At 40.9% G+C, this 22,673-nt stretch overlaps 2 protein-coding genes across 4 annotated transcripts in view; both read left to right on the top strand.

Annotated features, from left to right (window-relative positions):
- Positions 1-3,578, top strand: part of DNAJC6 (DnaJ heat shock protein family (Hsp40) member C6) — a 138,580-nt gene extending 135,002 nt beyond the window's left edge. For all 3 annotated transcript variants that reach the window (XM_079778102.1, XM_079778101.1, XM_079778103.1), the window contains 2 exons: positions 288-464; positions 1,324-3,578. In XM_079778102.1, coding sequence (XP_079634228.1) covers positions 288-464; positions 1,324-1,425 — 279 coding nt within the window. In that variant the 3' untranslated portion in view covers positions 1,426-3,578. The remainder of the gene's footprint in view (positions 1-287; positions 465-1,323) is intronic.
- Positions 3,579-4,712: 1,134 nt separating this feature from the next.
- Positions 4,713-21,968, top strand: LEPROT (leptin receptor overlapping transcript). Its single transcript, XM_079777690.1, has 4 exons — positions 4,713-4,746; positions 9,135-9,210; positions 14,218-14,404; positions 17,783-21,968. The coding sequence occupies exons 1-4, from the start codon at positions 4,731-4,733 to the stop codon at positions 17,897-17,899; spliced, it is 396 nt and encodes a 131-aa protein (XP_079633816.1). The 5' UTR covers positions 4,713-4,730; the 3' UTR covers positions 17,900-21,968.
- The last annotated feature ends 705 nt before the right edge of the window (positions 21,969-22,673 follow it).

Raw genomic sequence — 22,673 nt, 5'->3', positions numbered from 1 at the left:
AGTGTATACTTTAGGAATGAATAATTCACTCTGGGATGGGGCAGAGAGGAAGGAATTCAGACTCTCAAAGGGGAACAGTATGAAATTCCTCAGCGGGCTTTTGAAGGATGATGAAGAGTTAACCAAAAAGAGAAGGCAGGAAGTGGAGGTGGAAAAGCTTTCCAGGTAGAGGAAGCAGCAAGGAGTGCGCAGGGGGCCTCAGGTACTTCGATGTTGCTGGAGCAGGAGGGGTTCCTGAGAGTCCCAATAGAGACCTTCTGAATTTCTTAATTCCCCTGCATTTACAGATTCTGGAATGGATTGAAGGCAAAGAGAGAAATATCAGAGCACTTCTCTCCACAATGCACACTGTGCTGTGGGCTGGGGAGACCAAGTGGAAGCCAGTCAGCATGGCAGACCTGGTAACACCAGAGCAGGTGAAGAAGGTGTACAGGCGGGCTGTGCTGGTGGTGCATCCAGACAAAGTGAGCATAACCTACCCTATTGTGTTGCCTGTTTGCTCCTCATTTCATTAGTTTATAAACATGCATTAAAACAGCATACCTTCTTTTTTAAAAATATTGCTTTTATTAATTTCAGAGAGGAAGGGAAAGCGAGAGAGAAAAACATCAAGGATGAGAGAGAATCATTGACCGGCTGCCTCCTGCACACCCCACACTGGAGCCCGAGCTCATCACCCGGGTATATGCCTGACCAGAATTGAACCATGACCTCCTGGTTCATGGGTCAATGCACAACCACTGAGCCACACCAGCTGGGCAAAACATCATACTTTCAATTTGCTGGTTATTAGGCCATTTATATGATAAAATAAAGTTCACGGGCTAAAATCCAGTATTTAAGCAAACTTTATGAAGTGGATAAAAAAACACACACTACATATTACAAACAATGGAATGGGGGCTTTCCTTAGAGAGGAATAAGATTCACCAGTGACTGATTTTTAGGATCTCCAAGAACTTAGCTACATTTAGAAATGGGAAAATGGGAGTTTAGAAATACAATCAATTGGAGACAGGTTGTCATAATCCTTTGTCATTTGGTGGATAATTCTGGAAAACTTCTAGAGAATAGAGAAGAAACTTTTGCTGCCCAATAAGTTCTCTGTTATCTACTCATTGACCTACCATAAGTGAATTTCTAGGGAGAAGGCATTCTGTGGAGGTCATAATAATTAGGGTCACATAGATTGGGCTGTAAGAGGGGAAATGGCTTCATAGAAAAACATTTCAGTAACATAGAGCCCACATATTAGCAGTGAAAATTTAATATAAATAAAATTCTGGTCTGTGGTATCTAATGTGTGTTTCATTTTTTCTATAGGCTACTGGGCAACCCTATGAACAATATGCAAAGATGATTTTCATGGAGCTCAATGATGCCTGGTCTGAATTTGAAAATCAAGGCCCAAAGCCCTTGTATTAATTTATGAGCTTTTCCATCTCTGCTGCAGACCTGTGCTAATGCTTAGTGTACGTCACAGTTCTGAGGTTTTCAAAGATGAACCAAAAACTCCAGTAACATGTATCCAGTACTAAACTGTTAAATTACTCGTGAATTACTTCCTCATTGATAAGGAATGTGGATGTTCCTTTTCTCAAGTCCCCACCATATAAGGTCCAAAGCAGGAGAGGACTTTTTAGTCAGCTGGCCTTGCAGAGTTACAACATTCCAGCCTGCCCTTTGAGGAGCCCACTCAGCATATTGTGGGGAAATGGAAAACAGAGGCCACCAGAAGCATAACACCCATCTCATTGTCTGGGAATAGGATTAATGAGCAGAAGTTATGATAACAGGATTACATGAAAGATTTTAACTAATGGTTTTTACATTTTCTTGGAAAGAGATAATTTGAGCAACAGCTTTAGACTCCAGGAATACAACCACCGAGTTTTTTGTTGTTGTTGTTTTTTTATGGTCTTTAACATAACACTGTATACTTTTGGTCAAGAGGACTAACAGATGCAAGTGAACTTGAATTGTGGGAAGTGATTATACTACAATCCAGTGATGACCACAAACTCTTAAAATTAGAGAAAATGTTGGGTAAAGAAAATAGGGACTCTGTAAAAATTTTTAATCCTGGTCAGAAAGGTAGGCTGCTACCTTCCTTTCCCTTTAGAAAACTGGTTGCTTAATGAAAAAAGTCTTGATACCATAACAACAACTCAACCTGATTTGAAAGAAACTTATGATTTTGCCATTAGGCTTAATGCTCTTCCTTCTGCTTAGCCGAGAACATGTTCTTAGCTTGTCGTAAAGCAGTTTGGCATATTCACAAGTTATCAGGACCGATCTCGAGAAGGGACTGAATGTCCTTTAGGTTTGTGAGTGGTTGTGGTGGGAGAGTAGAAGACAACACTGAACACTAGTAACCAGACAGGTACAGTTGCAGTGAGGAAGCTGGGCTGACCTTCAGACCCAGTCAGATGGCTTGTCAAGATTTTTAGGTTCCTCTCCCCAGTTGGTAAACTGAATTCCTTGGATTATCAGTGGGGTTTATTGTTTTAAAAGTTGTTGAGGATCCACAGGAACAGCATTCACACAGGGACATCTGTGAACACAAAGCAAGAATGAAACCTTTACGGACTTTAAATGGGTTGGATTTCAGTTCACTGTTTTGGCTGTTTGTGGTTTTAAGAGGTAAGCAGTTGTTATCCTGTGACTGTAGTAGATCTCTTTGGTGCACACATATACAGTGAGCATAGTATATATATGCAAAGCAGATGGGCAAAAAGATTCCCATGCTAATATTGTGAAAAGCTTTCAAAAATTGTTTTCCAAGACAATCATTTTTTTTCTATTTTAATTTTCTCGTGGCAAACTGTACCAGAGAAGCAGCATGTCAAAATGCTTTATGTTCCAAATTAGAAAAAAGAAAAAAAATGCTTTATGTTCCATGTAGAACTCTTTTTTTCCTTTTATTTTTTTGTTAAAAGGATTTGTTTTCTATTTTACTTTTTACTGACAATGTGAAACTCGCAAAAAAAATGTTCTTTTTAAATATACAGCTATAAACTGTTCAAGGTAACCATAACAAACTAGGTGTTATTTATTAACATATTATAAAATAATGTTTGATCCAGTATGTGCTTGTCTTATTTAAAATTGGAATGTGAGACATGTTGCTGTGACTTGGTTTTTTTCTCATTCACATTTGTAGATATTGTGTGAACTACAGTATATAATGATAATAATTAAAAGGATATGTGAATGCCACGTACATTTTGAAATGATAGAACTATATTAACTTTGTATCATGTTTGGATAATTCATCACTGTTCACAGTTTAAAACATCATTAAACATTATGTATTTAGCAATGAGAAAGAATCTTACCTAACTTAATTTTGGGTCCCCCCCCATCTCTTTTCCAAATACGTTATAACTCTGGACCCCTATTTATCTTAAAACCCTTAACATATGCAGACCAACAGGTTTTTGCATTCCTTTTAAATATCTGGTTGTGACAGAGCTTCTTGTTGGTCAAATTCGCCGTTTCATTCATTCATATTTATTGTAATATATTTTTGTTTTGTAAATATGTTACACACAAAATGTGATTGGTTTAAAATATTTGTAATGTATATTAAAAGGCTCAAAAATATTTGTAGAAATCTGTTATTTTTGCACTCGTAGGAATGTAATCACAAGCTTGAATTATACTTTCTGACATGATTTACATTTTTAAAAAGTTATGGGCAGCCGGAGCCGGTTTGGCTCAGTGGATAGAGCGTCGGCCTGTGGACTGAAAGGTCCCAGGTTCGATTCCGGTCAAGGGCATGTACCTTGGTTGCAGGCACATCCCCAGTAGAGGGTGTGCAGGAGGCAGCTGATCGATGTTTCTAACTCTCTATCCCTCTCCCTTCCTCTCTGTAAAAAATCAATAAAATATATTTTAAAAAAATAAAAAATAAAAAGTTATGGGCAAAGAATATGGAAAGCATAGAACACATTTGTACCAAACTGTAATCTGACAGGATTTCTGCATTTATACTCTACCCACCCCAACTGCCACCCTTGCCCCATGGCACACACAGTTTGATCATGCTACGTGAATACTATGTTTCAAAAAGAATCAGCATAGAAATCCTGGTCTCCTAGCTAGAATATTCATAGGTTTCAAAGCTTCATTTGCATGCTAAAGCAGAAGGATTGATCCTGGGAGTTTTAATAAGTGTACCTTCCATCTATGAGGAGACATGGGAGGAGGGAGGAAAATAAACTAAACAAACAGGTAATTAAACATGTGTTGAGACTATAGTATGCTCAGTATACAGTTTTGAAAAAGCAAACCGAGCAGGAATCTGAAAGGTGGTGGGGGTGAGAATTTGTACTTCTCAGGTAGCCAGGGAAACCCTTGGTTCCCATGAAACCCTTTATCTTTACGTTTTGTTGAAAATTAAGCAAAAGCAATCAAAGAGGGACAGGGCTCTGCAAATTGACCCTCTGAGTTGGGCTCAGGCCCTAGGAGACAGATCACGGTGCACGGTGGGGGTGACTGAGCAAGTGGCTTTTGCAGGGATGGCCCAGGATGTGGATCAGGGGCCAGGCGCCCAACTCCGTGAGATGGGGGAGGAGCTATGCGAGATGGGGGCGGAGTTACGGGCGTGACGGGGCGGGGCTCTGTGTGGCGGGGGGGTGGGCTCCACCCGCGGTACCGCCCCTGGCCGGGCGTGGGCGGGGCTGTGGCTGGAAACCGGAAGCAGCCGCGGCCCCAGCTCGGGAGACATGGCGGGCATTAAAGGTACATCTGCGGCCGGCCGTGGCCGCGGCTCGCCGGTCCTGTTTAAACTCGGAGCTGTGCTTTCAGCGCGTGGGCGGGGAGCGGCCTCCCCCAGACCCGCCGCGCACCCCGCCTCTCCGGGTGGGAATGCGCGCGCCCACCCGCTTCGCGTCTTGGGTTGCGGGTGGAGGGTGTGTGGGGAACCGCAGCCCTGTGTGTGTGTGTGTGTGTGTGTGTGTGTTTTTGTGTGTTTTTTTGCTAGGCCCCTGGCCGAGCCCTTGCGGGGAGCGGTGCCCGCCTGGGGGACCCGGCCCGCCCGGAGCATCCCCTCCCGGCCCCTCCTCAGCTCCTCGGAAGGTCCCCCCGCCCCCCGCACCGCCGAGTCCTTAAGGAGGTTCCCACTTCCTGACTTGTCCACCCCGACGCCCCTTCTCTTTCTTCCTGCCGCTCCGCGAGCCTTTGTCCGCGGTGTTCTCGGCGCTGGGACACCGAACCCTCTTGTTCCTTGATGATTTTTTTTCCAATGAGGCCCAGTCGACTGCAGGCGGGTGTTCATGGAAAGCACCCAGAAATGCTGCATGTCTCGTAATTGTGGGGAGCAAATTAGGTGGAATTTTATCGTTACTTTCATCTTTGGGCAGACAAGAAAGGGGTGTTGGTGCAGTGTGTGTTTTTTGAATGGTGCGGTTGATAAAAAAAAAAAAGGGGGGGTGTGGTGGATAAAACGGGGGTACCAAGAACACCGTTTCCCTTATCGGTGTGCCTCCAGAGGACTGGGGGATGCCAGCGTTGGGAGAGGTTATGGGAAGGTTTCCTGTTATTTTGGGAGGAAACCATTAGATTTGTAATCTTTTGAATAGAGGGCATAACCTGTTTCGTTGCTGGAGTTCCTATTTTCTGTAAAATGTGTACCCAAAGATCTCCCCACCTGCTGTAAACTTGTATACAACGTATTGGCACGCATGGGTATGTTCGCCACGAAATTTATCTGAGTGTGTGAGCAGCAGACAAGTTTTATCATTATTTCTGGGTGACCTGATGTTCGACATCAGTTTAGTAAACATGATTTACTTGGACAGTGACCCCTGGGTAATACAGCCATTTGAAGCCAGTGCAGGAAACAGTTGACAAAGGTAGTATCTGTATTGCACTGTTTAGTCATGCCCAGAAACTATCAAATAATAACGTTTATGTGTGAATGTGTTAGAAATGGTGAAGGAAGCTAGGTTATGAAACGGAAAAGGATTAAGGGAAGGAAGCTTTTGCAGGTAACTCAACTTTTAAGGGATTACTGTCTGCCCGAGACTTGGCGTAAAAAGATACATGGGAAATTGTTGGGCAAGGGAGTTGGAAATAGTTACCATGTTCCTAGCTAAGGCATGCTCAGATACAGTGGGAGCACAAAGATGGTGTTGTTGGTTGAATCATGTCTCTCAAATAGATATGTTCTGACTCCCCAGGACTTGTCAAGGTGACTTTTTCTGGAAATAGGGTCTTTGCACATGTTATCAAGTTAAGTTAGTATTGGATTTGATTGGGCCCTCACCCAAGGACTGTTGTTCTTATAAGAGAAATTTGGACGTGGAGACATGTAGGGACACCATAGGAAGATACCATAGGAAGTTGAAGGCAGAAAGAAGAGGAAGGCAGCTGCAAGCCACTGGGACATGGACACCATGAAGGACACCGACGCCTTCCCGACACCGTGAAGCCTCCAGAACTGGAGGAAATAAATTTCCATTGTTCTGAGCCACTCAGTTGGTACATTGTTAATAGCAGCCCTAGTAACTGGTACAGATGGGATCGCTTGACCCTGCTTTGGGGACGAGGAGGACCGTTTCTACAGGAGGCAATCCTTGAATGGAAGCGAAAAGGATCAGTAAGGCTTCGCCTGGCAAAGGCTGGGGTGAGGATAGAGTTTATTCCAAGTGGAGAGAACAGCATGTGACACAGAGCAGAGGGCATGAAAGAGCACACCTGTTCTCTTCATCTGTGTTATTAAGACTGGATCTTAATGGGAGAGTGGTGAGGCAGTCGGGGATCAGACCACGCTGATCCTCAAGTGTCAAAACAACGTGTGGCTATGAAAGCAATGCAAAGGGGCGACACCACCTTTGTATATTTTCGAGATCACGGTCTGCTGTGTGGAGGGTGGACTGGAAAAGATGATTAGAGCTAGGCATGGGATGGTAAGGGCCTGCTCTAGGGTAGTAGCAGAGGGTTCAAGAGAAGCAAGCTGCTATAAAGCGTGTGGCTTAAACAAAAATTTATTTTCTTAGTTCTGGAGTTTGGGAAGTCCAAGGTCAAGATGCCAGCAGATTTGATGTGAGGGCCTGCTTCCTGGTTTATAGACCGCTATCTTCTTGCTGATCTCTCACACGGTGGAAGGGGTAAGGGAGCTCTCTGGGTCTCTTCTGAGGGCACTAATCCCATTGATGAGGGCTCTGCACTTACGGGCTGATCTCCTCCCAAAGGCCTCGCCTCCCAGTACCATCAGGATTTAACATGAGTTTTGAGGGTTGAGGTGGGGCTGGAATACAAGCTTTCAGTCTATAGGAGTGAGATCTGAGAGATGGAGTCACCTTGATTTGCTGTTTTACTAGAGGACATAGTACAATGTTGGTATTGGTGTTTCAAGGTAGAATCTTCAAAGGGAAGAAATGTGTGTGTCGGGGGGGCGGGGGTGGAGTGGGGATGTTCAGTTTTTCACATCTTGAATTTGAGGTCCTTGTTGGCTACTCAGACGGAGAAGACAAGATTGGAGTTGGAGGTGCAGCATTTATGTGGCCAGACCCTTGCAGTGCTGGGGAGCTTTGGGTGGAACGCTTCATCTCAACAAGAGTATAGAGTGAAAAAAGATGAAGTTGGAATCCTGGTCAGCTCCAACTTTAAGAGGCAGAGAGGATGCAATTTCTGGAAAAAGAAAAAAAAAAAAAAAGGACTAAAAAGAATCAGCCGTAGATATACAGTTGTGAGCCTTGAGGGATTGGTGTCACAGACCAGAAAGAAGAGGTCTGCGGTCCCTAGCTTTGAAAACTGTCCTGGAGGAGGGAGCAGTACGGATAGATGTTCAGGCACAGGGAGGGGACAGAGACAACTAGGAAGAGAGTCTCCTTAATGAAACAATACATAAAAACTTACTTTTGTACATTTTTCTTTAAAAAGTGACATCTACTAAATGGAAAAACATACAAATTAAAATTATTCTTTCCTTTTCCTCTAATACCTACATACTTCTAGGTGTTTCTTGAAAGCACTTTGGCATCTTCCTATAAAACATTCCCTCCAGATCTCTTAATGTAACAGCAATGAGAATGTTGGTTAGTTTAATCAGTGACTAATTTTGAGTGTTAGGTATTTTTTTCAGAAGGATATTTGGATAATATAGTGTCCTATGCTTCTGACTTATACCATTTCAAAGAACATTGCTAAAATGAGCAGATACCTACATCAATCAACATTTACTTATTGAATCTCTCCTTTTGCCAAGCACTTTACATAGATTATCTCATTTAATTACTATAAGCTCCCTAATATTACTATTACTGTTTTACAGGTGAGAAATCAGATTTAGAGAAATTTAGCTTCTACACAAGGTCACACAACCAGTTGACAGAGAAGATTTGAACAAATGTTGGTGACTCAGAGCTCAAGATTTTTTAACACATTAGCAGCATAAGGACAGATGTGTTCCTCTCCCCTCAGAGATTAGTGTCCTATAGATGCCAGGAATAAATATTTTATTTAGTAGTTGAGAATAATTTTCTATGAAGACATGAAGGCAATCTCCAAATACTTAAAGTACTAAGGTTTGGGGAGGCAAAAATGACCAAAGTGTATATATTTCAGAGAAGCAGGTTTGTATATAATTTAAGGAAAGAAGGTTTTCAACGTTTAGAAACTGTCAGAATGAAATGATCTGCCTCAGGTGGTAGTGAGTTTCCTTTCACTGGAGTTGTACAGACTGGCTGGCTGCCCTCTTCTGACAAATATAGAGGGAATTAATACAGTAGATAGAGGTTGGGTACTGGGAATTCTTGAGACCTTTCTCCACCTAATGATTTAAAAGTGGTGGGCGTAGGCAATGATATGCTAGTCGAATGTAACATCAACTAATGAAATAAGTAAATTGCTACATTTGCTTAAATTGTGGACTTAATTTTTTTAATTAAATTTTTTAATTGAGATATATTCACATACCACAAAATTAACCTTTTTAAAATGTTAAATTCTGTGTGTGTTTTTTAAAATATATTCACAAACATCACTACTATCTAATTCCAAAACATTTCATCACCCCCAAGAGAAATTCTATACCCAATATAGTCACTTCTCATTCCTCCCCTCTTACCCCAGCCCCTGGCAACCATTGATCTAGAACCTGTAACTCTTGGCTTTATCTTTCACAGCTCTTGTGTTATTATCCTTCAGTGGGGCTATTGGACTGACTTTTCTTATGCTGGGATGTGCCTTAGAGGATTATGGGTAAGTTATTTCAAAAAAACTATTCTTTTTGTGTCTTCGTCACTATTTTGTGTGTATGTGTCATGAGTGTTAGGGAGTTTGGTCAATTTAACATCAAACTTCAACCAATGAGTTAGTGAAGCCCAAATTATGAACCCAATCCCTTCATAGGTCAGTTGTACTTGTGCAGAGAAAAGCTTTTTTAAAAATTGATATATTCATTTAATAAGCACTTACTGAATACCTTCTCTGGATCAGCTGGGAATGGAGGAATGAAGAGACAGTGTTTTAGCTGGTTTGGTTCAGTAGATAGAGAATCAGCCTGTGGACTGAAGGGTCCTGGGTCCAATTCCGGTGAAGGGCACATGGCCGGGTTGTGTGCTCAATCCCCAGTATGTGCAGGAGGCAGCTGATCAGTGATTCTCTCTCATCATTGATGTTTCTATCTCTCCCTCTCCCTTCCTCTCTGAAATCAATAAAAATATATTTAAAAAGAAAAAAGAATGAGGAGACATAGTCCTGTCCTCAAGGAGCTTACATTGAGCGAGAGACAGGTAAACTATCCAGTTAGTAAGACAGCTGTAGGGGAGATATGGGAAAAGTACACAGAGCTTTGAGAAAGTGCATCAGAGTATCAGAGTTTTCCCGGGACAGTTGGGGAGGGCTGCACAGAAGTTGTCTTTTAGCCGAGACTTGGTGGATAAATGAGAGTTTATCAGGCGGAGTCGGGAGGGAACATTCAACAAATTTCTTTATTCACAAGTGTTGGTTGAGTGCTTGCTGTTTTCCAGCTGCTGTTAAGGGAACTGGGGATCCTGTATAATAAAAGAGAAACATGTAAATTGACCGTACCTCCGCTATGCTCACCAGCCAATCAGGAGTGAGTATGCAATTAACCCAACAAAGATGGTGGGTTAATTTGCATACACAGGCGCCAGGCAGAAAGCAGAGTGGGAGAGCCGGTGGAGAATGGAGCGGCTTGGGGAACTTGGCTCCCCAAGCCGCCAGAGGGCGAGCAGAGAGGGAGAGCTGGCGGCTAGGAGGACTTGGCAGAGCAGGAGGCCATGGGACAGAGACAGAGCAGGATGGGAAAACCAAGAGCGTGGGGAGCACCAGGAATTCTGGGAATAGTAGTTCTGGTGGCAGCCCTAGGACTGGAAGCAGAAGCTCAGAGCGTGGGGAGCACCAGGAATGCTGGGAATCGTAGTTCTGGTGGCAGACAGATCTCCTAGACACTAGGCAGTGATGGGCAACTTTTTGAGCTTGGTGTGTCAAACTTCGCCAAAAAACTGAGCATAACTTGGGTAGTGTGTCACTTTGAGGAAAAAACATTATTTCGCAAATGTTTCATCCTCGGCATGCGGCCGCCTCAGCGGCTGCGTGTCATCAGAAATGGCTACGCGTGTCAGTGCTGACACGCGTGTCATAGGTTCGCCATCACTGCACTAGAGCAAAGTGAGCCTGGAGCAAGTTACTGTTGCGGTGGAGGATGGAGGGAAAGCAAAGGTGAGAGACATAAGTAAAATCAGAGTGTCTAGGAAAAATTAAAGGGAAGATATCCTAAAACTTCCAGGAAATCTCCACCAATGAAGCAAAGAAAAAAAAAGCCTCTATTATTCTGTGAGCAACAAACCAAACTGGGTTGGGGTCTCAGACAATTCGCTCATGATTGTCAAAACAGACAGAAACTCCCGGATTAGAGAGGGCTCCCCTGAGGGCTCCCAGATTGGAGAGCGTGCAGGTCGGGCTGAGGGACCGCCCCCCGGCCCCGTGCATGAATCTTCATGCACCGGGCCCCTAGTTAAGAAATAAGAAAACAAGAGTCCTGCTCTGTTGGAGTCTGTATTTCAGAGGGGGAGACAGACAGTAAACAGATTTTAACCCTTTGCACTCGCTTGCTTTATTCTCGATTCCTTTATTCTAATGCTAACCGTGTCGAGTCATACTCGACATCCGAGTGCAATGTGCATGCTGCCCTGGCTGGTGTGGATCAGTTGGTTGAGCATTGTCTCATGCACTGAGAGGTTGCTGATTTGATTTCTGGTCAGGCACATGCTTGGGTTGTGGGCTCAATCCCCAGTAGGAGGATGAAGGAGGCAGCCAGTTGATGGTTCTCATCAATGTTTCTCTCTCTAAAAATCAATAAAAAATATTTAAAATAAAATGCACATGCTATCAGAGGTAGAAGTGTTAAGAATAAAGGGTAAAGGACACAGGGATGGTGGTTATTGTATTAAAATGTTGGACCTTTGGGAATGGGGCAATATAACCATGAGATGTGAATTGAGACCAAATTTTTCCGTAAGTGAAGATCAGATAGATGGAAGTTAGGTCTTATGGGCCTTCATTACAAAAAAATACTCTGGATCATTTCTGTCCTATGAACTATCATGATCCAAGTTTTGCCGTCTGTTTCATTTTTCTGTATTTTTCATTTAGTATAACATGTATATAGCTATAAAAAGAATATTATCATATACATCTTCATTAATCATAAGTAGTTGGACTATTAGCAAAACCCAAAGAACAAGTATATTATTATAACATATCATTAGCATACAGGTAAAAACAAACCAACTGGTTTCTGAGTTTAGCATTGATCTGAAGATATATAGACACAGGCCTTGTCAGTGTTTTGGGATAGCTGTCTATCTCTGATGTCAGTGGCTTCTCATTCTAGAGGAGTCTCTGATGTCTGTTGTAGGCGGAGGCAAGTATCAGAGATGGGTAGATGTCTGTTTGTGGTTAGGTGCTGATAAGGTCCCGTCCAGTGAGGTTGGAGAGTGTGTTTTATTTGATGTCCTTTCCAGTAAACAAAATCTCTAGGTGGTAGTTAATGATTCTTAGTCTTTGTCTTCTGGTTGCTTCCTGGGAAAGGAAGCGGTTACCTATTTGGCATTTTCTGGTAGTGACTTTATCAAACCTTGACAGTAGTGTAAGCTGTCTCCTTTCAATAATGTCAGCTCATAAGTTCCTTCATCTAATCTAAGTCCAGCTTGAATGCACTACGAGGCATGAAGGAATGTATAAATACTGAAAAAAAAAATGGTGTTTGCCAGGGAGCCTCAAAGAACCAAGTAGCCATCTTGGGTTTCCCATATCCCCAACTACTCATTTTATTTACAGCCATTTTTCACCCTGGTAGCATACCCTAGAATTCTTTCATCACTTATTTTACAGTGCTTCCCATGCAATTTAACATAAAAAAAGTCCTGATTAGTTTAAAACGTCTCTGTTATGAGAGAACAGATCTTTATGAGTTGTCCCAGGGTTCATTTTGGAGCACAGTAAAGTTATTCCTACATATGTTGAGATTTTAACCCTTAAAACCTTAATTTCCAATGAAAACTAAGAAGTCAAATTTATGAAGACATTTTATAAACTCTAGAAGCATTTCATAGATGTAAAAGTCAATTATTAACATGGACTTATTTTTATAAAACCCTGGGTAAAACATAATATAACTATATTTAAAATATCAACTCAAAAGACATGTCTGTTCTACTTAAACCACAAACTTAAACTAGCTTTTATTTACTAAGGGTTAATTTTAGATCATGTGAACTTACAAAGCACTTGAACTAGTTTCTATATTTCTGAGAAGTTTGAAATACCCAATCGCAAGTGCTTGCCTTTAAATTAATTTTAATAATAACATCTGGAGGTAGAAAATTATCTCACATTTTCAGTGTTCACATGTAGACACAAACTGACACAAACAGAGACCTTTGGCTATGAGAAAAACTCACTAGTGTGTAAAAAATCAGTTGGATCCAAATTTTGTTTTGAGGCATTTATAATTTATATTGTTAATGTAAGAAATGTCTAAATCTGTGGAGAATGTTTATAAGCCTTTATTTAAGCCAAAACTGACAACAATTGCTGGAAAGCAAGATCTCAAATGCTCGGAAGAATAATAGTTTTTGCAGTTTCTTTTATACATTTGACATTAAGGAGGGAATGTAAGGAAAATTACCTGAAGTTGGGAGAAAACAAGGTACAGTTAATAAGATTATGTGCTCTCTTGAGGGAAGCTATGCTTATTTCAAAGGTGTATTAACCTGGATGCACAGAAAAATAGACAGGGCTTGTTTAAGGCAAAGATAAATCTTTCACCAAAGAAGTTATATGCTGCCCAGTCAGTGTGGTAAGTGGTTGAACGTCGACTCATGAACGAGGAGGTCATAGTTTGATTCCCAGTCAGGGCACATGCCAGGGTTGTGAGCTTGATCCCCAATGGGGGTCGTGCAGGAGGCTGCAGATCAATGATTCTCTCTTATCATTGATGTTTCTATCTCTATCTCCCTCCTGCTTCCTCTCTGAAATCAATAAAAAACAAACAAACCATATTTGAAAAAAAGAAAGTTATATGCTTGGAGCGTGACTACCCACCATGACCGGCTCATTTAAGATTTTATGATCAGATCTTCCTGTGAGATTATTTTTCATCACTGAACTTGTATATACACCCCCCCCCCCCTTTTTTTGTCCACAATGGCTTCCTGTAAATGGGAACATAGATTTTCTTTAGAAAACTTATTGTATTCTAGGAAGAATTAAGAGCTCTTTGCTGTGGGTATGTCAGGAAGCAGCTGGGTCTAGTCCAGTTCTTTTTTCCAATCTGTGTCTGTTTCCTCACTTGTCCAATAATGGCTTTGAACTAGAAAATTTCTAAAAAAACCTAACAATATTGTTTGGTGATTCTGTTTTAAAAAGAAAAGTTTTTATTGATTTCGGAGTGGAAGGAAGAGGGAGAGAGGGAATCATTGATTGGCTGCCTCTTGCCGGCCCCCCACTGGGAATCGAGCCTGCAACCCAGGCTTGTACTCTGGCCCAGTATCAAACCATGACCTCCTGGTTCATGGGTCAATGCTTAACCACTGAGCCATACTGGCTGGGCTATTAGGTGATTCCTGAGATATACTGTATTTCATTTAAAATAATATTTAAAATAATATCAACTTTGAAACAGTAGAATGTCTTAACTGTAACTTTTCTTTTTGCATTTCTCCTGGGTCCAACCAACAGTGTTTATTGGCCCTTGTTCGTCCTGATATTTCACGCCATCTCTCCCATTCCTCATTTCATTGCCAAAAGAGCAACGTATGACTCTGATGCAACAAGCAGTGCCTGTCGGGAACTGGCATATTTTTTCACTACTGGAATTGTTGTTTCTGCCTTTGGATTTCCTGTTATTCTTGCTCGTGTGGCTGTGGTGAGTTTTGTTCTCTATTGTTTTGCCCAGTTGTCACTGAGTTTACTTCAAAGGCCTGTGTCTGGACCACAATTTCATTTTCATTGCTTAGACTTAATACTCAAAGCCAGGCATGTTTTCAGTCAATCTAGTCTATATTTTAGATCTACCTAACAATATCTTGGCCATATTTGCAGAATGCTTTCTTAGTTTCTCTTATAACTTTTAGCCAGGCCAAATGACTTCTTGCTTTTTCTACTTTAAGCTATTATCTGGAATTGTTCTTAAGTCCTTGCCTTTTATCTTAATGGCAGTCCATAGAGACTACAATAACAATACTTTTCTAGTTTCAAAATGAACATATAAATGAGTTCTGATTACCCAATTTAAATGTGTGTGGAGTGGGAGTTTCCCCCACACCTCCAACGAGCAATTCTCTAACACCAGCTGGGTGTCCAACAATTCATCTCGATTCTGACACTGTCTATCCAGAAACAGTACAGTATTAGATCCCACGTGTTAAGGGTTTAGTCCCACAAGACTGCCCTCTCTTTCAGTTTCCAATCAAAAGTCCAGGTTGTCACTTGTGCTTCTGACTGATTGGCTATAGATCAGAGGTCCCCATGACCCTTATCTTCTGTTTAATTGATTTGTTCACAGAATTCAGGAAACCCATTTACTCACTGCATTACTAGTTTAATTATAAAAAGAACAGCCTGATGGGAGAGCTGCATTGAGGAGTTTCCAGAATGTGTCACTCTGCCCCAATCACCAGCCTGGAAGTTCTCCAAATACCTTCATTTTGGGTTTTTATGGAGGCTTTATAACACAGGCATGATCAGTCAAATCATTGGCCACTAGTGATTGAATCAATCTCCAGTCCCCCTTTCCCTTCCCCAAAGGTCAAGGGAGAGTGGGACTAAAAGTTTTGTCCCTCTAAGCACATGCTTGGCTTTTCTAGCAACCAGCTCCCATCCCTTGGTGCTTTATAAAAGTCACCATCCTATATAATAAAAGCCTAAGATGCTAAGTGTCCGGTCGTCTGTTCAACCAATCGAAGTGTAATATGCTAATGATATGCTAAGGCTGCTCAACTGCTCACTATGAGGCAGGGGGCAGATAGTCGACCGGACAGCCAGTCGCTATGACGTGCACTGACCATAGGGGGCAGATGCTCCTACTGGTAGGTTAGCTTGCTGCTGGGGTCCAGCAGATGGGGACTGAGCGAGATGGGCTGGATACGCCCTGGAGCCCTGCAGACCCTCCCCAGCTGGCCAACCTCCTGCGCCCCTCCCAGGCCCTGATTGTGCACCAGTGGGGTCCCTTGGCCTGGCCTGCGCCCTCTCGAAATCTGGGACTCCTCAGGGAATGTTGGAGAGCCGGTTTTAGCCCGATCCCGCAGGCCAGGCCAAGGGACCCTACTGGTGCAGGAATTAGTGCACCGGGCCTCTAGTGTTAACATAATAAAAATCACCTTTATCACTGTTATCACTTAGGAAATTACAAGTGTTTTAGGACTATGTTCCAGAAAGGAGAAGATCAAATATATCCTATCTAATAAAGAGGGAATATGCTAATTGACCCTCATGCCATCACCAAGATGGCAGTGCCTAAAGCCAATAAGGAGGGAATATGTTAATTGACTGTCCCACCCTCAAAGATGGTGGCGCCCACAGCCACAAGATGGTGGCGCCCAGTCCCCTCAGCCCTGCCTGCCTCCAGAGTCCCCCAGTCCCCTCAGCCCCCCAGCTGCCCAGGGCCAGCCCAAAGCACAGGCAAGCCTTGGATGGCGCTGGCCGCCCGAGGCTCAGGTAACCAGGGCTGGCCAAGGCTTGTGCTGCCGACAGTGGCAGCAGCAGAGGTGTGATGGGGCATCGCCTTCCCCTGATCGCCAGGTCACCTCCTGCCCCTGAGGGCTCCCAGACTGTGAGAGGGGGCAGGCCGGGCTGAGGGGTCCCCCCCCTCCAGTGCATGAATTTTCATGCACTGGCCCTCTAGTATTATTATAAAACACAGTACCACGATATCATATCAAATTCTTCTTCAATAGGATCATGGACACAATTCTCAAGTCAACACAGTAGGTATATGTTGTGGGACAACTAACTATATAGCTATTAGAAAATAGAGTGAATAAAAAACACATTGTGGGTATATTTATTCCATTCTTTGACATTCACTGTCTTTTATACTCTTTATTTTTTAATTTTTTTAAATGGTGATTTTTTTATACTCTATTTTTATTCCCCCAATTACATACTGTTTCAATTTCATGAAACTTATTGGGACATTGAATATCAGATATGTACAAGTCTTATTTATTCATTTAGTAAATATTTTTGTAACATCTGCTATTTGTCAGACACCAGGAATAAGAGCCAGATGCTGTCTCTGTTCCCAAAGAGCACAGAAACTAGCCTGATGGATAAGCTTATAATAAATGCACTGTGTGGTAATTAAAACAGTATCAGAATGCCTTGAGAACACTCAGAGAAATACTAACTGGCATTTGATGTGGTTTTTGGTAAATCAGGTTTTGATTAAAGTAGGGAAGGCTGTTAAATGGAATGACATCCAACTGTGGAAATGCAATTAATATGTGGAATAAAGAGCAGTAGTCCAATATGATGGAGCAAAATGGAGTAATGGAGATTGAGATTAGAAAGGTTGGTGAAGCCTGATCAGGAAGGGTTTTGAATGTCCTACCAGTTTGAGCTCTATCTAGATAATAGAGAAGCATCAATAGTGTTTGAATGCAAGACCTTATTCTTTTTATACCTCAGACCTAGTGCTTCTTAAATTTTGCTCTAAAGATTTGTATTTTTACCTTTCATTACCACATCATGTTATATGAAGCAACTTCCATTGATGTTTTCTATTGGTTAAATTAAAACAAAAAATGCCCACTAGAGGGTACTCTCATCCCCAACTGTACCTCTGTAAAATCATCTGCCACGCTGGAAAGCTATTTTCATTTGCATGCAGATTATTTTTAAAAATCTTTTCTTGCCTAGAAAAGAAACAAATCCATAATTCTCTAATTCCTGTTTTCGTGAAAGAAGGCAATGTGTATAGAACTTTCAGTACCCAATGTTGCAATTGGACCTTTTATAATATGCTGCATGTATTTTACTTAAGGCCATCATTGTCTCCTGAAAGCAAGTAGAGAAATATGTCTAATGGAGAAAATGTTACGGATGATACTAGACTTAATTAACAAGCATCATGAAGTAATTAGACTAATTATTGAATAGTTCACTGTCTCCTGCCTGTTACATTAAGCCTTTTAGCAGTTTTATGTAATATTTCATTGAATTTTTCTAATGCAGAAAATAACAGATTTGCAAAGAATGTAATATGATGAAAGTAAATATTTAATCCTTTTTTCTTGTGTTTCAGATCAAATGGGGAGCGTGTGGCCTTGTGCTGGCAGGCAATGCAGTCATTTTCCTTACAATTCAAGGTTTTTTCCTTGTATTTGGAAGAGGAGATGATTTTAGCTGGGAGCAGTGGTAGCACTATATTCTGATAAAACACATTTAATTTCTTATAATTCATACTATATGTGTGTGCACATGTGGCCTTTTGCTATGAAATTCAATATGCTGGTTTTTTTTATACTTTTATATCATGTTCACTTTAAGGAGGACTATATGAGAAAGAGATTTGTTTTATTACCAGCAAATAGACCACTCCATGTACTCAAGTTGAATTATGTTACTTGGCTGTTCATATAGTCATGGTGCTCTCAGAAAATATATTAACACATTCTTGTAGCCAGCTGCTCACATATGCAATGCACCTACACCTTTTGCCTGGGGATGTGCTTAGATAGGAGCAGGTCTCAGTTCTGCTCAGGATTTCAAGATACACTTGTGACTCAGAGAGATAGAGGTGGCTCCCTCTTTGTGTGGTAGACCCTTGCTTCTCAGAGTGTGGTCTATAGACCAAGAGCATCGGCATCTCCTAGGCACATACTACAAATGCAGAATCTGAGGCCCCACTCCAGACCCAATGCATTTTAATGAGACCCCCAAGTGAATTGGATGAGAAGCACTGTCATAGAGGACTAAGTATCGTACACAGTTTCCTTTTCTTCCCCTTGCTGAACCCCTTAACCTCTCTGAGTGTTAACTGCTGGTTTATGAAAATTGTTTCACTTGCCCACATGTTGAGGCCTAGTTCAGACTCTCTTTGGTATTTGTGAAATATTATAGGTGAGGACATTTCACAAATGCTGTTCCTCTAATTTATGAAGTGTTCTCAGGAACCAGTCCCTGCTTTAACAGTTTCCCTTTATTATCTGACACTTCTGTCCCATTCCTTCCTGTGCTGCTCCTCCTCCCCTCCCAAACACACACTATCAGCAATTCTGATTGGTCCTTGCTTCTTCATGGCTCTGGTCCCTCCTTTCTATAGGGACATGGAACCAGGTAAGCAAGCAGAGGGTGAGCTGCTTAATTTTCCTTACATGTTGATGTACTTACTGTCTTTTATGTCCTGTAGGACTTTTTATATAGATAGTAAACACTTTAGGCCACTTTTAAATGAATCATGCTGGATCCTATAATCAGTTTTTCTAGCTCAACTTGATGTCCAAGAGAAAGGGAAATATGGGAATTAGAACCACTTAATCAGAATAGTCGAAGCAGTGATTTTAGAATATTGTTAATGTGTGATAACTGATGTACATTCAAAACACTGACCCTTTAAGTTTGTAATCTGAGTAATTAGCATATCCCTTCATATTCTGGAATCATACTGAGACCAGAAGAAGATAAAAGTGATCCCAGAAAGGACAGTATGCAAAGTTACAGTTTGACCTTGTGCATGATTTTATGTTTTCAGTGTTCTGTGTACATATAGAATTGTTGAAGTTATTATTTCCAATATTTATATTAGAAAAATTATATAGACACTTTATAATTTTAACCAGCCTTTTTTAATAACACTTGCACTTATTGTATTGTAATAAATTTCACTTTAAACACAAAAGAAAAGTTTACTTTAAAAGTCTTTTTTTCTGATCTGGCCTTACTTAAAAGACAACAAAAAAGTGAGAATTTCTTGGTCTTCTGAAATGGACAGTTTTGAGTGATAATCTGCCCTGCAATAGAATAATAGCAATAAGAGTTAAGATTCCATTTTGAATGTCTAGTTAGCTAATAATAGCTTTTCCTAAGGTGGAAATAGTGTTTAATTTATGTTACCTTTTGCAAAAAAAGTCTTTGTTGCTTGCACAGTAATCCAGGTAGCCTTAACGTGTAGCCTTAAAGCATTGCCTCTTGATTGTATTTCCAGAATATAAAGTATTTGCCTATAGAATATTTGTAGCTATTCCCTAATAATGTAATGGTTTGTCGAGGTGGTAGATTATTAGATTTGCTCTATTGTCTGAAAACAGACATTCCATATCTTTTCCTAAGAACAAGGTCTTTCTTCCATTTTTGCAGCCCTTTCTATCCCCTAATGCCGTTAGGGCCCAGGTATACTCCTGTGAGGTTTGCTGGCCTCCTTTCCTGGATCAGGGCCCTTCTCCTAGCCTTCTCTACCTCCTGGGGTTCTTCATATTCCAAAACCATCCACCTTCCTACTACCAATCAGTTTTCTTAGTATAGCTGGTATCATGTGGTGATCAGGCTGATATGTGGTGATCAGAAGAAAACAATCAGATCAAACTCCTTTCCAAGAAAGAATGAATGACTTGGGATCATCCTCCCCTCATCTGAAACTCACCAATACCTGCATGGTGCAGTTGCTACACAATGCTGCAGCTGCATTTTTACAAGGTCATGCCTCAGAACCCAAGGCCTTTCACAGACAATGGCAGTGCTTCAAAGTAAAGTGGAAAAACATCCCAACAATTTATAGCAGGGTAATAATGTTTTGGGGGTAGGGGCAACCCTGTCACATCTCACCCCTTCCTCAGAGTGAATTCTCAGCTGGTCCTACTTTCCATAGTTGTTTCTTTTACTCCACTTATAAACCCACATATTTTATTTTATTGATTTTAGAAGAAGGAAGGGTGAGAGAGAGAAACATCTATTGGTTGACTCATGCACGCTCCCCCACCAGGGATCGAACCCACAACCTGGGAATCAAACCACCACCTTTTGGTGCACACGATGATGCTCCAACCAACTGAGCCACACCGGCTAGGGCCTCAGATTTTTCTTACCATCTCCTCTTAGGTACCTTTACCTCTGCGGTATTTTCATGAAGAGTCTTCCCGAGTGTAGCTGAAATGTTTCATTACGTGAATAACATCCCTTATACTCTCAGGGAAATGCTTAGATGTCACAAAAATGTGCTTTTCAAAGTTTGTAAAATTTACATTTTGCACCATAATTTAACCGAAATATTTATGAGGATGCTAGCATTTTCCAAGCATAGTAATTAGTTCACAACTGAGAAATATTTCTGTAGATGAATATAAGTTGTGCAATTAAATCTTCTTGACATTCTGCCTCATGAAGTACCTTATTTGCAAAAATTCCGGTGTGTAATAGCTCACGACTTACTGGAGGAGAGCAGTGATACATGTGGCCCCAAACATAATGTGAAAAACCCCAAGACTGCTTTAGAATACTTTATTATATATGTATGATGAGGACGATTACTTTTTAAATAAAACTTGTCATTTATACTTAAAAAAGACTTGTATGTACATTATTAAACTAACATGTTAGTGTTTTGCTTAGGGATACCTTATATTTAGAAAAGAGACCAGCAGATTTATTTTCCCAGTGTTTTTGTTTGGGTAATCTTCATGTGAATTCGACTAGTTTTGAGCCTATATTTACTGTAGTTGAAGCGAAGCAGTCCAGGAATGTGTGCTAACTGGAAGGAATCCAGTCCCTAATTATAGCTTTACTGTGGCTAACACTCCCGGGTGGAGTTGGGTGTGGGGGACATGGTTAATCAAGAGTTTGCTGCATTGGAAAAGGGAGACAGACTCAACACTTAAAAAAAGTTCTGTACCTGTCCTGAAGAGTCTTCTTGTGCACTACAGAAAAGCACCGATGTAAAATACTACTTAAGAAATAGGTGTCCTTAGGCACTAAACGTGGGGAAGACTTGATGCGTTGCAGGTGGATTTAGGCAGCTAGATTAGGAAGAGACTGAGTTAGATATTTCTTTGTGTTGCCCAACCAAGCGTAAAGTTAAATTTTTATAGAAATTTGATAATACCAACATAACTGGAAAATGCCCATAAGAAGAAACAGTTCCTAAGGAGATGTCTCATCAAGGGCTTGTACATACACATGTCATGTATCTGGATGAATCTAGATACTTCATCTGGGGCTGACAGTGAATGTGAATGTGTCTGGAGAAAGCATGTACCTACCTATTATTATTTAAAAATAGCACCTGGCCCTAGCCAGTTTGGCACAGTGGATAGAGCATCAGCCTGTGGACCAAAGGGTCCCGGGTTCGATTCCAGTCAAGGGCACGTACCTTGATTGCAGGCTCTTCCTGGGCAGGGGCGCATGCAGGAGGCAACCAGTTGATGTGTTTTTCTCACATTGATGTTTCTCTCTGTTTTTCCCTCTGTCTTCCACTCTCCCTAAAAACAAAAACAAAAAAAATCATTGGAAAAATATCCTTGGGTGAGGATTAACCAAAAAAGTAAAAATAGCATCTGTTTTATATACACATAAAAATTTTTTTTTTGGGGGGGGGGATCAGCTAAATGTGAATAAAAAAAGACTTGTTCAGTAATTATAACTGGGAAGTTATTTCTTTCTTTGTGCAAAGTAAATTTTTTAAGTTTTATCCTCTTTGTTTTTTGCAGAAATAGAAAACAAATGTCTGTTGTTTTTTTTAAAATACTAAAGCTGGTGAAGAATTTACATTTCAAGCCTCTCCCCACATTTTTAAAAAGTAGAAAATAAATTTCAATTCCTTTTAGTTTCCCTGTAGTCACCAGGCACAATTAATAGATGACCATTTGAAATAATTATTAATTTTTACATTGGGCATATAGACAAAGTGGCCATAATCTTAAGATTGCTTATTTGGAGAACATACTTAAAGACTTTGCACAGTGTCTCTTCCCTGTTGATTATCTCACATCAAAATTGGATAATTATAGCTGTTTTATACACTTCCAAATTAATTACTAGATATCATTAAATCAAAACTTGTATATTCAGTTTTTGTTCTTATAATAACTAAATAAAACCATCACTTTATTACTGGTTTTGGAGAAGACGTTTCGTTTTGGTTATGGAAATTTTACAAATTCCTTTGTCCCAAACCCATTTCTAAAGTTGGTTTATTAGAATGT

This window comes from Cnephaeus nilssonii (genome assembly GCF_951640355.1).
Source record: "Cnephaeus nilssonii genome assembly, chromosome: 7".
Taxonomy (NCBI): Eukaryota; Metazoa; Chordata; class Mammalia; order Chiroptera; family Vespertilionidae; genus Cnephaeus; species Cnephaeus nilssonii.
Note: the sequence above shows the minus strand (reverse complement) of the source record. Positions and strands in the feature narration are given on the sequence as shown.

What these genes read in the sequence shown, in the direction of transcription:
- LEPROT (XM_079777690.1), top strand. An exon ending in TGTGCCTTAGAGGATTATGG is followed by an intron (nt 9,211 to 14,217) that starts GTAAGTTATTTC and finishes TCCAACCAACAG; the next exon opens with TGTTTATTGGCCCTTGTTCG. An exon ending in TTCTTGCTCGTGTGGCTGTG is followed by an intron (nt 14,405 to 17,782) that starts GTGAGTTTTGTT and finishes CTTGTGTTTCAG; the next exon opens with ATCAAATGGGGAGCGTGTGG.